At 40.9% G+C, this 16,115-nt stretch overlaps 2 protein-coding genes and 1 long non-coding RNA gene across 4 annotated transcripts; 2 read left to right on the forward strand and 1 right to left on the reverse strand.

Moving 5' to 3' along the window:
• The first annotated feature begins 3,003 nt into the window (after positions 1 to 3,003).
• Positions 3,004 to 4,948, forward strand: LOC115686881 (pentatricopeptide repeat-containing protein At5g15300-like). The gene has a single exon (XM_030612302.2). It carries the CDS (start codon positions 3,264 to 3,266, stop codon positions 4,740 to 4,742), a length of 1,479 nt encoding a protein of 492 aa, XP_030468162.1. The 5' UTR covers positions 3,004 to 3,263; the 3' UTR covers positions 4,743 to 4,948.
• A 1,158-nt stretch (positions 4,949 to 6,106) lies between these two features.
• On the reverse strand, positions 6,107 to 9,057 carry LOC115686860 (microtubule-destabilizing protein 60-like). Of its 2 annotated transcripts, XM_030612276.2 has the most exons (8): positions 8,058 to 9,057; positions 7,889 to 7,934; positions 7,686 to 7,778; positions 7,472 to 7,591; positions 7,089 to 7,187; positions 6,928 to 6,987; positions 6,746 to 6,840; positions 6,107 to 6,361 (listed from the first exon to the last, which is right to left on the reverse strand). In XM_030612276.2, the coding sequence occupies exons 1-8, from the start codon at positions 9,035 to 9,037 to the stop codon at positions 6,223 to 6,225; spliced, it is 1,632 nt and encodes a 543-aa protein (XP_030468136.2). In that variant the 5' UTR covers positions 9,038 to 9,057; the 3' UTR covers positions 6,107 to 6,222. The 2 variants fall into 2 exon arrangements, with proteins under 2 accessions (XP_030468136.2, XP_056169921.1); XM_056313946.1 differs by lacking the exon at positions 6,107 to 6,361 and having other exon boundaries at positions 6,742 to 6,840.
• A 1,373-nt stretch (positions 9,058 to 10,430) lies between these two features.
• LOC130138844 (uncharacterized) lies at positions 10,431 to 14,094 on the forward strand. The gene is made up of 2 exons (XR_008817123.1): positions 10,431 to 13,249; positions 13,333 to 14,094. It is a non-coding gene; the product is annotated as an uncharacterized LOC130138844 (long non-coding RNA).
• Positions 14,095 to 16,115: the final 2,021 nt, after the last annotated feature.

Raw genomic sequence — 16,115 nt, forward strand, 5'->3', positions numbered from 1 at the left:
CTGTACAGGCCACTTGACTATTTTCTTAGGCTCGCTGTTAACTTCAGTAAGAACAACCATTCGAGGACATTCTTGGGTCTTGAAAAGAGATAAGTAGATGAATAAATGCTCAACTTGCTCTCTTGGAAGGGTAAAAGATTAAGACGTACGTAAGGTCACTTTCTGGTCCATGCATTAACAACCCAAAAAAATATTTAGTATGCATTAAGAAGTGATAATCAAACGAAGTATCGCACGAAGATCTTGCTGACAAAAGCTGCCGATTGCTTCAGAATAATGGATTCATCGTCGTTCTCATAGGCCAACCATTGGCGTTAAGCAGGGTATGAACGCTCAAAAGAAGCTGAAGAATATCAAACTCAAGACCGAGTAAACTAATATTATGTTAATCAATACAATAATCATCTTTTGAAACATTTAATTCCGCGGATTGCGCTGTAACTTTATGTTACAATATCAATAATGCGATCTGACGTTCAGTTTATTATTCCCACATTCAGTTAATTTCAGTAACGTTTAAGTTTCGTGATAACTGCCGACTTACTTCTTTGAAGAACTCGTATGAAGGGGTGTGAATGGATACAAAATCTTTTAAGCCAAACCCTCTCATTAATCAAAAAACACATCATCGATGTTGAGAGGATAATTGGCTAGAGATACCAATTCACCTATTGTTTAACGCTCGACGATTCAGGTTATCAATCAAACTTCATCAATAGCCGGAGGTTAGTAAGTTTAGTAAAGAATTTTCACGTGTCCGTATTCGATCCTAATTATGTATGAGTTTTGTTCATCCATGCAAAATTGGGATATGTAGTCCCTTTATAATTTCTAACACTTTTATCATAAGTGACCGCTCATATACATACATACGATTCCCTAGCTCCAACAACCTCCTCGGACCTTATACTAAAAGAATTATATTCACCCGTTAGGAGTTTCTTTGGCAACTCCACGAGGAGGAGACTCTTTCTCCCTGTTTAATTGGGGGGTATGAGGAATTTTCACAGCAAAACTTGGAAGAGCTTCCAATCTATGTTTATGGCTCTTCCAGTTATTGGTCTTTGGACTCCGCTCCGAACTTATGTATCATTTTAATGATCTTAGGAATACCTAGCCACATATGAGGTCATGGACCCTCCACGGCGATTGCGCAAAAAGCTATGAATCTTTCTAGGCAGAACTTATCGTGCCGCCCCCGATAAGAAATTCTCTGCCCGCTGTTGCGCCACGCCAAGACACTTCTATAGTGTATCTAGTGCATTGCACAAGCTTGTGACAAATCGTCGTAGTTAAGTATAAAAGCGTCATAAGATGTCATACAATGATTTTATGATGTCACAACTTGTCATTGCAGTTATGGGTAGAAGTGTTGGAGAAATTTGATCCCCGATGAAAATAGAGCGGTAGTTATAGATTTTTGATACTTTAATGCGTGATGATGATCATTGTACTTAAGGTATTATTTGTCCCACTATTCTTGCTGTTGGATTTAGAACAAATATACCTCTAGGATACACACCAAAGCCATAGTAAAATGAGTTCAGCAATTACTCAATTTCTCTCTTGAAATTTCATTTTAAATGTATTATCAAAGTTGTGTGTATAAAAAGAGAAAGAATGGAGTGTTACGAAAAAGAAGTCATTGTTTTGAACAGTTATGTTGAAAAATTTATGATTTGGCACTATTTATAGACAATCAATACATCTCTTGGGAATAAGTATCTTATTCCCACCATTACCACTTTTCATGACGAACCATTACCACTTTTTATGTCAACAATCATTTTTTTTCATAACCAAGAGTCATATATTTTCATTATAACAAACAATTTCAACAATTCCCCACTTAGTTTGTTATCTGCACTAATTTACATAAATTCATATTTACAAGAAAGTATATATATTAAGATTTGAATTTTCAATTAATGTAAATAATTCTATGAACGAAATTAGTGATTGATAAAACTTTGAACCATGATTCCATTTGTCAATTGAATTATCACACATATGAATTTATACACATTCGGTTAGAAATTTCCTATATCTTAGCACTTTTATGGCCTTGTGCTCCTCCTGCATTCATGAACCTTAACAAAAACAAAAGTTCATCCAACTTTTGTTAGAAGCGACACCACTTCTTATACTTATATGGGTAAAGTTTCTAAATTATTACTTGCCTTGCCAAAACCTTAAACTTCATTAAGAGTGTTTTCTTACACTCGTCCTCCTAGTTTTCCTTGAGTATGAACCTTGTACCCCAGTACTCAATCACTGTCAAGGTACAATAGCTTGTTGTTACCCATTGAACTCTGACAATTGGGTTTCCACTATGCTTGACTATTGTTAATTGGTCTAAAATCTATTCCTTTAGTTGTAGTGCTAATTAAACCTCTCGATAGTCCCTTAGTGAATAGATTAGCCAAGCTATTATTTGTCCGAACATATATTACTGAAATAATTCCGTTAGTAATTAATTGTTGAACATACTCATGTCGCAAGCCAATGTCTAGATTTCTTTATTGTATATTTAACTGTGTGCCTTAGACATTATTGTCTCTTTATCATAATGTAAAGATATGGCTGTCATTGGTTGTGGTCACAACTCTTTATCCCATAGCAAATTCTGCAGCCATTCAGCCTTGTTATTAGCCCTCGATAGTGCAATAAATCCATATTTATTCGTTGAATGGGTTATGCACGTTTGCTTCTTTGATGCCCATGAGACTTGCACCATTTGCAAGATTGAGAAAAGCTCGTCCAAATGTCGACTTGCTATCAGATTGTGCTAATTAACCAACTAGCATCTAAATATCCTTCTCCCTACTACTGGTTGTCTTGCATTAAATACACAATTGAGCTGCTCTGCTAATCAAGCGCTTCGTCTCAGGTGATTGCTTTTTTCCTTAATTGGCATAATAGAACACTATTTGACAAACAAGTCACTAACTATACATGAATGTTTGCTCTCCTATAACAGAGAAGTGAGCCATAAGTTTCAAACTTGTGTGAACTGGTTCAGGAGTTGTTAATAACTAATCTACAGTTCTGAAGCGTTTCTGATGAGAAGTTATAAACCTTTGTTCTCCGAAAGTTAGTAACTTAGGAGTGTCCTTTTCGTGCGATTTCAACGTTCCTCGATTGTCCTGCGATTCTTGTCAAGATCATGTCTTGCCTGTGCTGCGCTTCCGAGAAGGATCGAGAGGATCGATGAAGACACTTAGCATGAAGAAGGAACGGCCCTCGGTATATGCAAATGACCCATGATTCGGGTACAGCAGCAATGCGGAGCCCAAGCACCACTTGGTCTCGCGTCCGCTCTGGCTTCCCTCGCCGAGACCTGCCTCTCCATGCAGGGCCTCGCGCAGATCCACGCCCGCGCCCTTCGCTCCCACCTCCACGACCACCCCATGGTCCTCGCGAAGATCTTCCGCTTCGCGGCGGTGTCACCGTCCGGCGACTTGCGGTACGCGCACCGCCTGTTCGACCAAATTCCTCACCCGAACACGTTCTTCCACAACCTCCTCATTCGCGGGTACGCCAGTAGCTCGCGGCCTTGTGCCTCCGTCGACCTGTTCAATCAGATGAGGCGAAACGGGGTCGACCCAGATGGGCATTCCTTCACATTCCTGCTGAAAGCGCGGTCTAGAATGAAAGGGAGGAGCGATGATATCCATGGGCTTGTGGTGAGGCTTGGATTCTCTGGGTATCTGTTCGTCAAGAATGCTTTGATCCACATGTACGCGATGAGAGGTATGCCCGCAGGCGCTCGCAGAGTGTTCGACGAGACCTGGGCAGTCGATGTTGTTTCCTGGTCCGGCTTGGTGGTTGCTCACGTGAGAGCTGGGGAGCTGGAACTTGCGAGGGAGGTGTTCGACGTGATGCCTGAGAGAGACGTGGTTTCTTGGACTGCCTTGATTTCAGCATATTCGCAGGCAAGCCATTCGAGGGAGGCCCTGGAATTGTTCTTGGACATGAGGGAAGCAGGAGTGTGGCCGGATGAGGTCACTATGGTGAGTGTGATCGCCGCTTGTTCAAACTTGAAGGATGGCGAGACAGGGTTAGAGATCCACCGTTACATTGAGGAGAACGGGTTCGGGTGGATGGTTTCGCTTAGCAACGCGTTGATTCACATGTACGCGCAATGCGGATGCATGGAACGGGCATGGCAGGTGTTCAATGGCATGAGGCGGAGAAGTTTGATCACATGGAACTGCATGATCTTGGCCTGTGCAAACCATGGTGATGCAGAAGATGCTCTAGACTTGTTCCAACGTATGATTCAGTTCAATATGCAGCCTGACAAGGCGACGTTTCTGGCCCTTTTTGTTGCTTATGCACATAAAGGACTGGTCGATGAAGGGTACAGGCTATTTGGGCGTATGCAGAGGGATTACGGCATCGAAGCGGGTATCGAGCACTATGGATGCATGGTAGACATGTTAGGCCGGGCCGGAAGGTTAGAGGAAGCATATAACTTGATCATCGGCATGCCTATGCCGAGCAACGATGTCGTTTGGGGGTCTCTCCTGGCGGCATGCCGGACTTATCGTGACGTCGAGATGGGTGAGAGGGTGGTGCAGAAGCTATTGGAATTGAATCCTCGTAAAGGAGGTTATTATATTCTTCTTCGCGATATTTACATCGCTGCAGGCCGGACGGACGAAGCGAATGAGATGGAGCAAACTATGGCGGCCAATGGAGCTTTAAAGACTCCGGGATACAGTTGGTTGGGAGGATGAAGTCGCTCATGTTTAGTCGCGGGCAAGAAACGTCCTCACTAGCAATCAATCGAAGTCGGATTATCTTGCCCAAACTGTGTTGGAATATAGTGTTTTTTTTTTCTTTTGATAATTTAAAGGGTGGGAAAGGGCGACCATTGTAGCTAGCTCCTTTTGGCGTTATCATCACAGTTTCGCAACCGTTATAGAATTAGTTTGAGTCATAACTACTCAATCCATCCACAGATGTACAAACATGTCACTGCGACCCGCTGGCGTGCCATAAGTGTTGAAGATTAGTGTTAGACATAAGTTTGGTTTGCAACATCACTAAGGACATATTTTTGCGCCATTCACTACGATTAAAACTTGCATTTTACCTGATCCATGAGATTAGTAATATAAATACATACATGGGTGCAGTGTTTTCCATATTTGACGAATAAATGATCTAAGAGAAGTATTAGAAAAATTACACGTCATTTTACAAATAAATGAGCATTTAAAGATTCAAAAAATAAATTTTAGCAAATAAAGGAAAAAATATATTTTTGAACTAATTAGGCAATTTTTTATATTTCTTAAATGAATGCGACTAAGTGCATGATTAGTGGTGACTTTATGATTAAGCGTTTAATTATAGATCATTGTTACTATTTATATCTGAAATTACAAGTCAACAAGCACGCAAAACAAAATTAAAGGCTCATTATTTTAAATTTTCAATTTATCCATATATGATAAAATGATAAAATAATGATTATTAAATAAACAACCGAGCCCACCATCAAAATAAATAAATAAAAATTGTAGTATATTCCAAAAGGATCATCCAACATGACTGTGCATTTCTTATGGTTTGAGTATTGCCAAAAGATAATTAGTGATGATCCTCATCATACATTATGGTTTATATTTTTCCAACATTTTCTCGATCAAAAGGGTTACCTCCACATTTAACAAAAATCTAATTGGAAATACCCCCGCTTGAAATAGTTGCCGTCCGAAGACATACCAAACTCCAAACACAAATAAAGAACTTGAAGATTGAGAAAGTCCAAGTCAACATGCTCACGAGTTTGATGACAAGTGTTTTTTCCATCAATGTTTTGATGGCTGAACTATTGAAGTATTTCAAGTTTTCATGGAATAGGTGTCTAAGGTAAGAATCAATTTCACACCCAAACACAGGGACAAGTATTCATGGAATGGTGACAGAAGAGGGTAATTTTTCCTATTAACTGAGCCTGCTGATATGCACATCAGACACGCTCCTCTGTTCCATGCTATGTCGGTACCGTCTATTGGGCAAGGGAAAATGTGCTGTTCTCTGCAAGTTCCGTGTTGCCATATTTCACCGGCGAAAGCAGAGAGGTGAGAAAAGATTGAAAGTCCAATCAAAACTCGCAACTTTATTGTTGCTTGATTTACAAATTTTCGAGAAAGAATGAATATACTGAACAATATTATTGGTAACTGACAGAGCAAAGAGTTCTATAGTTCACTTCTGCATATCCTCGTGGGCACATTCATGGTATGTGTAGGGGCTCATGTCATTCCATGATAAACAGCACTTGATCTTCTTCTGCTGAGGAATGTGAAACTTGGGTTCTCTTGGAATAGTTGGGTTTTTCAATGACCTGCACAAGGGAGGAAATTCAATTGCAGGGTCAACCACTGTCCCAATCTACAGTGTCTTCAAAGAAAAGTAGCCGTTTGATCTGAGTAGAATTAACAGAAATTCTTTCCTTTCGAAACAAAAGATCTCATAACATAAGTCACCAAACTCATCTAATAATGTCTCACATAACCTTTTCAACAGTAAAGACGATCGATGCGAAATCATAAGAAGATAGCCACTTGAGCTGAATGGAGTCTGAAAAGGGAAAAAACAGAAGTGGAGTCCTAAGCTAAATTCAGTCAACTTATAACGCCACTGTTAGATTGATTAGTGTTTTAGTTTTTTATAAAAAGTTGGAACACCTATGAAGAACCTTCATCATTTCTTCAGTGTACAACTTTACCTCTTTGGGATGAAAGGCCTGTCGAAATATGGCATGGGTTGAGCCTTGGGCACGAGTTCTCTTCTCAGCCTTCTGATTTCTTCTTCTTCTGCCAACTATGAGAGAAAAAGAGAGCTGAGATTGATTTTGTTAATGAGAAAAGAAGTGAAACCAAGGCTTAATTCTTATCATACACTATGTACCTTTTGCTGCCTCTCCCTCTCCATCTTGTATTGCTCGATCAAGCTCATCTTTTCTGCTATCTGAAGAACACAGAGAGAGTACACAGAACATGATTGATGTTAGTTTTGCATTATCAAATATCTAAGGCATGAAAAGTGTGTCGACATTAAGGCAGGAGCACCTGGTGGTCAAACTCAGCTCGCTCTGCTGCCCGCATATCACTGTGTAGCTTCAGGTCGAGCGGCCTTGTATTCTCCTTTACGGGAGGTTTGATGAGATACTGAGAAAAAAAAAAAACAGCACACCGATGAAGAACAGTGGCCTAGAAATGTTCTTAGAGCTTGAAGCCTCAGAGCATAACAAGTTCTAAATGGATCTGGATTTACATATAAGGCAGTAAAATCATGCTTTCAAAGACCAGTTGCATAAAAAATCCCCAATGAACGATTCCCTTCTCTCAATGCTTGGTCTGAGAAGGCATGTTTGGCGCCCTATTCCCACAAGAGTACCATATGACAAAAATTAAACTGTTTTGCAGATTTTCTATGTAAAGATGAACCTCACCTCGGGTTCATCGGTCGTCCATGGCAGACCTTGCGCAACTGGTATCCTCAGTCTCTCTTCCTCAACCATAGTCTCTCGCATCTTCTTCATGAACTCCTCCTCTTTCATTCTTCCCCTTTGCTGCACAGTTATGACCAATAGCAAATCGCAGTCAGTCAGTTTGGCGGCCCTTCTATATGGTTTTGGCACATCAAGGTAATTTTCAGTTGCTTACCTCAGTTCTCAGCTGAAAAGGCTTTTGGCTGGTGACTCTCAGCTGTTTCTTCTTCCATCTACTTCCACCTAATGTCCCATATGATTCGAGGCTCTAAAATCACACACAAGAACACAAGATCAATACGTTGCCTAAACCAAATTATCAAGGAGAATTTCCAACCACGTTCGAACTAAAAACTAATAACAGAGGAAACTCCTTACGTTTCTACGGCTTCTCCGACCCCCATTAGAAGTTCTGCTCGAAACGCTAGAAGTCACAGACAAATCAACCCAATCAGAAGACAAAACTACAGAATAAATCCCAAAATAGGCCCAGAAAGATGTCCTCAACATAGAAAGCTCAGTATAACTGCGCTAGTGTTTAACAAACCTTCCTTGGCTGCTGTCCCACGAAGACGAAAGAGAAGCCTGCGAATCCAGGCCTAGATTCTCGGCTGTCAAGTGCAATTCCGACGGAGAGAAGGAAGACGAAGACACCTCTGTCTCCGGGGCCTTCGGGGGCGGCAATCCCGGCAGCGCCCAGCTCATCACCTTCTTCCTGCTCTGCTCCTCAGCCACCTCTATCTCGTCCTTCAAATCCGCCTCCTTCGGATTCGGTATCTTCAGGAGATTCTCGAATGCTTTAACCAGATGCATCACTCTCCCGCAGCCGCTCTCAGGCACACTCTTCCTCGCCTCTTCCATCAACTTGTCCCTCCTCCTCTTCACCGTGGAAACCCCGACTTGAACCGAAGCAGCACCAATCTCGCCCAGCTCACAAAATTCAAGATCCTCGAGCGGAGACGACCCATTTCCCTCAGTTTTCCCCTGAAACCCCTCCTCTTCATTCCCCAGGTCATGTATCATCAACCGATTCTCCATCTCTTCCCCCAATTCAATCAACTCACCGCCCTCGCGGCCCTTGCTCTTAAAGAACTCCTCCTGCGAAGCCCTCAAGCTCTCATAAGCCACGCAGAGACACTTCTTCCCGGCCTTCTCCTTGCACTTGCACGCCGCTGCCGCCCCCCTCGGCCCCACGGCCTCCCCTCTCCTGGCGTTCCTCCTCGCCCGGACGAACTTCCGATCCCGGATCCTGTTCCTGTTGGGGGAGCAGCAATTGCTCGCCGGATTCGGGTTCTTGGAGGCCGATTTCTGCGACTTGCCCGACTTGGCCGCCGCGGCAGGGGAACTGGCGGCCGCCGCCGCCGCCCTGGGGCCGGGGCTGGCGTGCGAGAGGTTGGGGTTCACGTTCTCGGACAGCTTCGTGGCCTCCTGCGACTGATGCTTCGACCTGGACGACGCCGCCCCCCTCGATTCCTTCGCCGGCGTCGTCGCCGACGAGCAACTCTTGTGGACCGAATCCATCGTCATCGACCACAACAGGAACGAAAGGATCGGCACGAAGAAATCGAATTCGGGATTTAGGGATTTACACAGAGAGAGAGATGAGAGAGAGAGAGATTTGGGTGAATTGATGATGCAGGAGGAGTTAATGAGAAGAGCGAGAGGGAAAGGAAAGGAAAGGAATGGAACGTTGAGGGTCTCTGTTCTGCGGGGCGCTCTTCGTAACGGCTAGTTTTTTTTTTTCGGAGTGGGAGCTGGGGCTCCCTTTTGGGACGTTGGATGATCGGTTCCAACTGCTGTGGGGTTCCCAGCCGTTGATCTGTGGGGGAGAGAGAGATCGGGATCTTAATTAGCCCCAATTAAAGAGAGAGAAAAAAAAAAGAAAAAGAGCCATCGTATATGATTAGCCAAAAGAATTCTGGGAGCCGATTTCAGATTTCGATTTGGGCCCAAAAAAGAAAAAAATTACGAGAAATATTTCTGCTTCACACATTTCTTTCATTCATGTCAATTGCCTAAGTGTCACGATGATACGATTTATTTTCTAATATAGCTCACAAGTGAAAAATTATTTGAATATTCGAATTGTGTTGTACTCGAAATAAATAATCATTCGTCTCTTTTTGTGGAAAATGTCATATTCATACTGACAAAAAAGAAATGATGCTAGTTTTCGCTTTCGACCATTCGACTATTATTTTCGAGGGAGAAAAGAGGGCACAAGGTGAGAATTGCTATCCCCGGTAAAGATGATCAAAGTAGAGGTTACGTGTTTGCGGTGGAAAAAAAATTAAAAGATCCCAAAATTCTAATTCTTTAGTTATGATTTCTATAATCAGGTCTTTTTGCTTTTAGGTTTTGTAGCGAAATTTTTTTTACTTTCACAAGTTATCCAATCAAGTCTATCCGCTATCAAATCCAACCAAATCAAGTGGACATGGCAATCGAGCGATGCCAGAGCGTGACATAGACAATAATAGCTTTCGAGGCCAAAATTTGAGTTCATGTTGAAAAACAAAGAGATCTTGGGTGAAAGAACAGGGTTTCTTCAATTTCATGCTCGAGCATTGCTGACAATCACGTCAGATGGATTTAATAGAATGAATAGATTAGAAAAATGAAAAGTAACAAAAACTTGATTTGGCAAAAAAAGGGAAATAAAATCGGCGCGAGAAACAAAATTCTTCACAAAAAAAAAAAGAAAAAGAGAAGCAATGTACCAAAATTTTTTCGATTTCAGTCCAATCCCAAACCAACTGACCGCGGCGGGTATAGTACGACCCGACCCGAATTGATGACGTCGTAGCGTATAACCCCCGCTCGCTCCACAATGCCAGCCCGTCCAGCACTCCCTCCGGTCGCTGTGCTCGGCCACGGCGGATTCCGATCGACGACCGGTCGTCAGGACCGACCACTTCAGGCAAAAGCGTTCGTCTTTATCTATCTTTGCCCCCTTCTTGATCGCATTACAGACTTACGGCTACAGTTGAAAACGGGCTACTATGCATGTCTATTTAGTCTTTACCCGACCGGAAATTGATGATGGCTATTGGTGATTAGCTGTAGGATCTAACTGGTGTGAGAAATGTGGGTCTGGTGATGCTTGCCCCTCGCTTTAGTTTGTCTACGCCTTGAAGAAATTTTTGAGTAGGAAGAAGTCCTGAGAGGAAGAGTGAACTTTGCTGAGAGCTGGATGAAGCGAAGCTACTCTGCAGTTGGGTTTTGACCATTCAAAAAAAATAAAAAAATTGGTGCCCGTTTGTTTTCTGCGGTAAAATTCGCCTAAACCCCGATGTTACTGAAGTGGGAGAGTTGCTAATTATCTCTGATTGTGAATGATCAACTGGTTTCCGTGCGAAACACATGGCATAAGTGTGCTGAGAATGAGTTCCGGAAGCAAAAGTCGTGAGTGTTAAGTGAATCAGTAAGCTGAATCAAGTAAAGTTTAGTTCTTTGGAAATTCTTTGAGACTTCTTGGTCAGTGTTATGGTCGAACGGAGTTAACCAAGTTAATATTCGTTTTCCCTTTGAAGAGCTAATTTTGATTATCAAGTCTTTACTCATGTGATATACGAAGACCTAATAAATATAACTCTTTCATATATGAGCCTTAATCACACATAAATCACTCATGTCTAAGATGAATCTAGTATTAACCATAACCCCTTTATTTGGTTTGGCGAAAACTACGTCTCTTGCTATCAAGATTTTATTGGGTCGACTTTTTGTGCAAATGTTGTAGGTTTAATTAATGCTATTAATGATTCACTCTGCGATAAAATTTCTATCACACACTTGAATACCTCATGGATAGGCCCATGAGAAATATTGGACTTTAATGCGGAGCTCCGCTAGAACCAGGGTGAACTATTGAAGTTATTGAGGGCGAAAGAACTTAAGTCTCAAGAGCATGGTTCTACATGCTTTGGCTATCGTATCTTAAAACTTTAGAGCCACCGTGTTTTCTAAGTACCATGATCACATCATTGTCGAAAAGCAAGTCTTCTAGCAAATCGTATGACAAATGTTAAAATTCATGTTACCATCTGTCCGTTGCTTTGATGTGTTTGCTTATCAGCACTTTCGCCATGTTCTGTGCCAATTACCTATTGCGCGGGAGATTCCCTTGAGAACCCGCTTCTCATCCATTCATAAATATTGTGTAATATTTAGTAAATAGATCGAACATAAAAAGAAAATTAGATCCTATAAGTTCTATCTCATTCCAAGGCACTAAATACTTGTAAATGTGGTCTTCTTTCCTATTGCTCAACACTACATCACTTCCTTAATAGGTGTTTGCATGATGATACAGCTAAATATTCTAATAGCTGATTGCAAAAGGGGAATGGTATCTCTTTGTAGGTTTTCTATAATCTTCATTTTATATACCGGATCCTTTTATAGTTTACAGTAGGAGTATTTGTTGCTCTTTATTGTTGATCATTTTTACTCTACATAATGCCGTAGGCATTTGCATGATAATGCAAATGGCTCGACTTGTTCATGATTGTATAAGGGCAATGTTGAGGCCAATTCATGTACTGTCATGGCACAAAAGATTGGCTAGCTAATAATCTTTTCTTGATGTTCATATACGGTTCATTACTGATAATGCTAAGGGAGGCACACTAATTTTCCAGGTAAGTTGACTTCAATCAAGGAAAAGGGTTTCTGCTCCTGAGTGGTCTATGCTTTATATTGATTTAGTGCTTTTTTTGTCTTTGAAAACCTTTACCTTGAATGATACTAGTTTACCATTCAGTGATTTTCTTGCTTTTACACGCATTTTTATTATAAGTTACAGTTTAGGCTCCTCAAATTGCTCGAGCCATCCTCGTTGCTTCACAGCTCTTCATAATACGATTGACATTTGTGAAGAATTTGATTTCCAATTAACATTTGTGACAGACAAAGAGCGAGATTGTTCTGACCTGCTGCTTCCTGCATATTCAAGTAGTCTTTGACGAGCATTTTATTTGCTGAAGTTGATTGTGAGCCTAACAAATTGTCTAATTTTTTAGGGCATATATTTGCACAAATGTGGCATGAGACTTGATACTTGTTCTAATTTGTTTTGCATTTTGCATTTTGTTTTGAAATCATGTTTGACTGTTTGCAATAGAACAACTGCTTCAAATTCCTATCTCAGCATTTGCTTTGAGATTGGTATGCCCCAGTTATGACTGTTATCATGCGGGTTTAAAGTCATTTAGTATGAAAAAGACTCTGGAAAAGGAGGGAGATGGCACAACAAGGGATAATGTGGTTTGGACATGTGAAATGGACGATGTGTTGATAGATGGATTGTTAGAGGAACAAAGAAAAGGCAACTGTCATGATATCGTGTTTAGCAGTGAGGCTTACCATAATACCACGAAAACCTTGAGGAACTCCTTTGGTCCATTTATTCAGATATCTAATATATAGAATAGAACTAAGACGATGAAGAAGAATTTTGCCGAATGTAGTACTACATTTCATGGTTGGAGTGACTTTACTTGGAATGCCATCACGAAGATGTTTGATGCTCCAGATGAAGGAGAAGTTACTTCTTGTTCTAGGTCATTTCAATCGTTATTTCTTCTTTGGCGTTTCTCTTTTGACTTCTCATGTGTATTAATGCGCCTAGCAAGAATACAACAACTGCATATATTACAGGAGAGACCTGAAGCAAGAAGGTGGAGGCCATTGCTTACAACAAACTTTATGAACTTTATTCACAAGATAGAGCAATTGGTGAGCATGCTGAAACTACTAGAGAGAGAGTTCATAGAGAAGAGGCTTCCCCACAACTTGACTTACATGACTCGCGGTCGCAGGATAATGGCATGGCCCTGGTAAAAGACTTAATTGGCGGATCGCAATGCACTTCGCCAGAGGCAATCAGAATGGCTTCACTCCCGAGTTTTTGACTGCTAATAATTCTCATGAGAGAGCATCTTCTGGTGGCTCGAAGCGAAAGGCCACGGTGCCGGATGTGTTCAAGAGTCAGTGCACAAGGCTGAGCACGGGAATGGAAAGAGTCACAGACGCCCTAGAACAGGTGAATGTGATAGCTGAAAAGTTTCTTACGATTTTTTAAAGTGGCCAGCCGCGACACTATTGAGAAGATGAGATATATAGTGAGCTTGAACCAATGGGACTGCACCCAAATTTTCTGCTGGATGCTTATAGTTTTCTCGCTGGCAATCCAAAGGCGACAAGGACAATTTTTGGCGCTCCATGGGCTAGGCGCATGGAATTGCTGACGAAGATCATGAACGATCATGGTATTGTAGATACATGACAAACAGAATTGAAGATATGTAGGTTTGCTGAGCAATGTTGGATCATAGTTATAGCCATTACTTGTCAATAACATCTGTACTTTCTTATTGGCCCAGGTGGGGGGGCACTTTTGAAATGAACTCCCTGGGTACATATGGGTAATTATGTTTGTGGCATTATGGTTCTGGTGGTGTTGCTAAGATGGTTGGTTAGACGGTTTTGTTTTTTGGATAAGGTTTGCAAGGTTAATCAAACTTTTGCCAAGAGTGAGGTGAATGTTTTTGTTTACTGAGATTTGATTTGTACTTGGAGCAGTGGTGATTGCTTGCCTCTTTTAAGGGATAATGACACAAATAGTCCCTAAATTTTGACTTAATGTGCAATTTGGTCCATGAACTTTTAATTTGTTCAATATAGTCCATGAACTTTTAATTTGTTAAATGTGGTCCCTGAACTTTTGGTACATGTTCAATTTAGTCCCTGAACTCTATGAAAATATATAATATAGTCCATGAACTTGAATTAATAGAAGGACTACATTGAACATTTTTATAAAGTTCAGGGACCAAATTGAACATATACAAAAAGTTCAGGGACCACATTGAACAAATTGAAAATTCAAGGACCACATTGAACATTGGGTTAAAGTTCAGGGACTATATTGAACAAATTAAAAGTTCAGGGACCAAATTGCATATTGAATCAAAGTTCGTGTGGACCTGCTTTGTGTCATTTTCCCTTCTTTAATCATCATGTATTCATCATTCTCCTTCTTATTCCTTGACGTGGGGTTGCAATAATCATGCCCAACAATGGAGAAAGACACTTTTCCTGTGCTAGCAAATATTTAATCTGACAAATTTTACAATTGGCGAATTGACTGCAAGTTTCCCACTAAAACTTCATTCAGAGCAGAGGGGATGGAAGCTAATGATCAAACCCAAATGTGTCCATTAGTTCTCTCTCTCTCTCTCTCTCTCTCTCTCTCTCTCTCTCTCTCTCTCTCTCTCTCTCTCAGAGCATGGAATAATATTTTTCTTATAAAAGGAGTTATGAAATTATTTGGTGAATGCCGAGATATAAATGAAAATGAAAAATTGAAATGTTTAATATCTTATAAAATTCACATTCCCCTTTTTAAATTTGAAGTCAAAAGTGATCTTGTAATTACTTCTTAAGCATTTCAGAACTTCGGTGTAATCGATGAGATCAGATTTGGTTATAGTTTCAAATCGAAAATTTAGATCATGACAAAATCCTAACAAATATGCTACCCATATCGAGAGTGACGATTTGGATTGTTTTATTATATTTGTGCCATCCTTTATATTTCAACGTGATTATAAGAAGTTTAAGACGACAAATGCGTGATAACATGTCAATTCATGTCGATTTTAAGCTAAGTAATGTTAGGGGTGTTCAAAAGAATTAGAAACCGCCTGGAAGTGGACCGGACCGGCCAGAACCAGCGATTCCCATGGGGACCGGTCCGGTTTCCAATTCCAATTTTTTGGAACCAGTGAGTACTGATTCGGTTTCTAATTCCAAGCGTAGGATCGTCCACTTAGATCGGACCGGTACATATATAAATTTTTTTTGTAAATGTTTATGTTTTCAGATCAAAACCCTAGTTTCCTCTTCGTCTCTCTCCATCTCTCACCTCACTCGTCTTGCGGTCTCCATATAGATTCCTCACAATCATCGACATTACTCCTACCTCAACATAGTTTCTAAGGCTATGTCCATCATCTCCACCTTCTTCTCTTCCATTAGAAAATATTTATGAAGGAGTAGGGGCCAAACATCGGCCACGACAAATGACATTTCTTGTAACTTTTGCTGTCAACATTCGGCCCATTTGAATTTGATTTTTGTAAAAGGTTGATGTTGGAAAGCGATAAGTATTGGATATTGAGAAGGTGCCTTGGATGACCTAGAGAACCCAACCTTTCGTATAGATTCCCTCTAAAGCCACCCTTTGCTAGAAAGATATAGAAATAAAAACATACACAAATGGATCACAGCAAAAGAATGTGAACTGCTTCGCTTTGAACAGATGAATGGCATGAATTTGTTGGGGACATTTCGACCGGTTTTTGGATGGGTAGATGGAATCAATATGCGATTTTCGGTGTAAGGATGGGAAAAGAAACGATCAATTTTTTCCCAAATGTAGTGGATTTTGCCAATTATTGTCTCGACCCTTGAATACCTTTACATAAAAAAAGAGGAGTCGTATAGGCCGAAGGAGACGTCCGTACCAAAAAGGAGCAGAGAAGTGCGATATCCATCCCCAGCGAGGAGTACGCCTAATTCCAAGTTGCTTTCCATGCAA

Source organism: Syzygium oleosum, unplaced genomic scaffold (genome assembly GCF_021117445.2).
Source record: "Syzygium oleosum isolate NSW1041296 unplaced genomic scaffold, Sole_v2.1 Sole_v2.08, whole genome shotgun sequence".
Taxonomy (NCBI): Eukaryota; Viridiplantae; Streptophyta; class Magnoliopsida; order Myrtales; family Myrtaceae; genus Syzygium; species Syzygium oleosum.